Source organism: Trachymyrmex septentrionalis, unplaced genomic scaffold (genome assembly GCF_001594115.1).
Source record: "Trachymyrmex septentrionalis isolate Tsep2-gDNA-1 unplaced genomic scaffold, Tsep1.0 scaffold189, whole genome shotgun sequence".
Taxonomy (NCBI): Eukaryota; Metazoa; Arthropoda; class Insecta; order Hymenoptera; family Formicidae; genus Trachymyrmex; species Trachymyrmex septentrionalis.
The window spans coordinates 361,762-364,523 of record NW_017305061.1 but is presented as its reverse complement, the minus strand read 5'-3'; the positions used below and the strand labels follow the sequence as shown (position 1 = coordinate 364,523).

The following is a 2,762-nucleotide window of genomic DNA, read 5'->3' as shown; positions in this document are numbered from 1 at the left end:
TCTTTTGCGTTTTATATCTGAAGAGGGCTCAATCTTGTAGCCGAAACTTGTTATATTTTTACACATGTTTATACATTTACACATTTATATATGCCGTTCCGTGCGCATGTATCGTCGCATAATAATTTAATTAATTAAATGTTTTGTTTTTCTCTTTGTAATCTACTGACTCTTCTTTCGCCGTGTATTTGTTTGATTATTTACGTTTACATTTAAGAGTCTTTACATCGTTATTATGTACTCGGTTATATAGTTTGATTTTCGCGATTAACCTTGGCCCTTCCGCGTTGACCCAGCATTCCGCTTATCGAATGAGGACAGCTTTCACGCAACTTCTGAGTTTGTATTTCTTAACAATTACAATTTATATAATTTATATTCGCTCAGGGTCTCCTTTTATATTAATTATTTAAAAGTATAGTATCTTTAACAAATCAATTTTGGCAATCATTTATTCAACCGTTTATCCCTTTGACACGTTCGTGGCGCAATCGTCACTTGTGCAACTAGCATTCGTGACATCATATAGTTTATATTAGATACTATGTTTTTGTCTTTTATTTTGTTATTGTACTATTGAAGAGAGGAATAATAATAATATTACAAATTTACATTTTATTGTAAACGTTTATATGACGCTGATAAAATTTATGTAACAGATATAAAATTAAAAATACAAAGAAATATTATAAATATAGTAAGAGATTATTATAAAACTGTTGTAATAACTAAAAAAAGTTGAAAATAACTAAAATAAAATACCAATTTATACTAGAAATATATATATTTAAGAAAAATACAAACGTATAATACTTTCTCGAATGTCATTGCCATTGCTATTTTCATTGCCTCATAATCTATTTTCTTCGTTCATATAATATCTAAGTCATCATAATGTATTTCAGGTTCAGGTCATTGTAGAATTTGGCTACGTTGTGAAGAACGCAAGCATTGACAATAAGTGCTAAAATTATATCTATTCTTAAACATTTGAATATACAATATGAATCTACGTATACATTATCATACATATATCATGCATATTCTCTCGAATATTTAGAAATATAATCATTACATATTCTTACAAAAAAATTCTGGTAAATAATGCAGTCTTCTTTCCTTCCTTAGGCATCTCCACCGTCCTTTCAAAACTCCGATAGTTTGTTCAATATGTGAGCGTGCTTTTACGTGAGCATCGATGTAACGAGCAGAAGGTGATCCTTCAAGTTGACCCCATTTTGGTGTCATTAAGTAAGGTAATGAAGGGTATATTGAGTCTCTTAAAATAAGTTTTCGCGCGCGCGCGCGCGTGTGTGTGTGTGTGTGTGTGTGAATGTATAAATATACTTATATAAAATTTTCATTAATTATAAAATGTATATATATTACAAAATATTTTTAAAATAAATAAACAATATGAGTAATATACCTAATAACCAATAATTTCTCCGTCCATTATTATATTGCTGTTCCAAATGTGCTGAGACAATTGAAGCATTCCAAACGCGTGCATCATGCGTTCTTCCACCATGCCCACTATTTACAGTTAATATTTTTCCATAATAGTTAGAAATACCTTAAAATACAAATATTTAAATACATTAATGATGCGACAATAATAAATAATAGCAAAATAATAATTTAGTTATTATCGCTGATAATAGCTTGTTACTTAATTTATTATATTTACTATCAAAACATTTAACGAATGGTATAATTTTCTGTTAATATATAAACATTCTCATTTTTTTTCTAGAAGCCAAATAGTGATGTGGTTCCATCAACAGTACCCATTATACCTGGAAATTCATAGTTGATCAAAATCTGATATAATAATAGTGATACTGATTTTTTATTTTAAATATTATATTTATCTAGCAGCTAACTTACTGCTCTGTAATATATTGAAGATCATGATACATTTGTGGAAATTTAATCCAATATCTCATTATTTCATTAAATGCTTCTACAACAACATGAATTGCTGCAGATATTGATGCTTGGCACATGCAAGTTAAAAAATCTTGTCCGATGCGACGTTGATATCATCCTGAAGCCAAGGAGCTCAAAGTTACAAAGATCTATTAAAAATAATGCTTATTATTTTATATGTAATACATAAAATAATATTTAAAATGTATATTTTATGTTCAGAATTCAACTTAATTATTAGCAGTTTAACGACAAATTAATGACAGATTCGAATAGGATATATTGACAGATCCATACATATCTACCTGCATTTGATTTGTGTTCTATCGACCATATCTGATGGCAGAATCTAATAGCAGCAAATTGATGACAAGAAAAAAACAGGATTTGCAATATGTTCCATTTAAATATATTGAAATAACATCCTACTTTATTTCTGTTATATCATACTTTGTCATCAAATCATATTATATTTTGGTCAGCAAACTGCTAACAAGTCTACATTAGACACAGTTTAAAATATATTATATTTTATTAGATTTAACTTTTTTGACATAATCTACTTAAAACACACAAATTAGAAAACTATTATATATTTGTTACTACTTGTTAGATTTTTCATTATATTTCATATTGTTTAGTAAACTGGATGTGTCCTGCTTAAAATGCCAGATAAAACCACATAGAAAAAAATCCTATGCGGAATTGGTTTTTGAAACAATAATTTCGCATTCATCCTCATTCAAATTATTTTTTACATGGTTTTATAAGAAATTATTGTATTTATCATTATGAGGTTTTTCGAAAGATTTACATGTGACTTTCTATGT

General features: G+C 27.9%; 1 protein-coding gene across 1 annotated transcript in view; it reads right to left on the bottom strand.

Moving 5' to 3' along the window:
* Positions 1 to 881: 881 nt before the first annotated feature.
* LOC108746707 overlaps positions 882 to 2,762 on the bottom strand; it is a 7,866-nt gene continuing 5,985 nt past the window's right edge. The window contains exons 4-8 of the mRNA XM_018483642.1: positions 1,891 to 2,045; positions 1,786 to 1,799; positions 1,430 to 1,576; positions 1,087 to 1,280; positions 882 to 965 (exon numbers count right to left, since the gene is read on the bottom strand). Of these exons, the coding sequence (XP_018339144.1) occupies positions 882 to 965; positions 1,087 to 1,280; positions 1,430 to 1,576; positions 1,786 to 1,799; positions 1,891 to 2,045 (594 nt within the window). The remainder of the gene's footprint in view (positions 966 to 1,086; positions 1,281 to 1,429; positions 1,577 to 1,785; positions 1,800 to 1,890; positions 2,046 to 2,762) is intronic.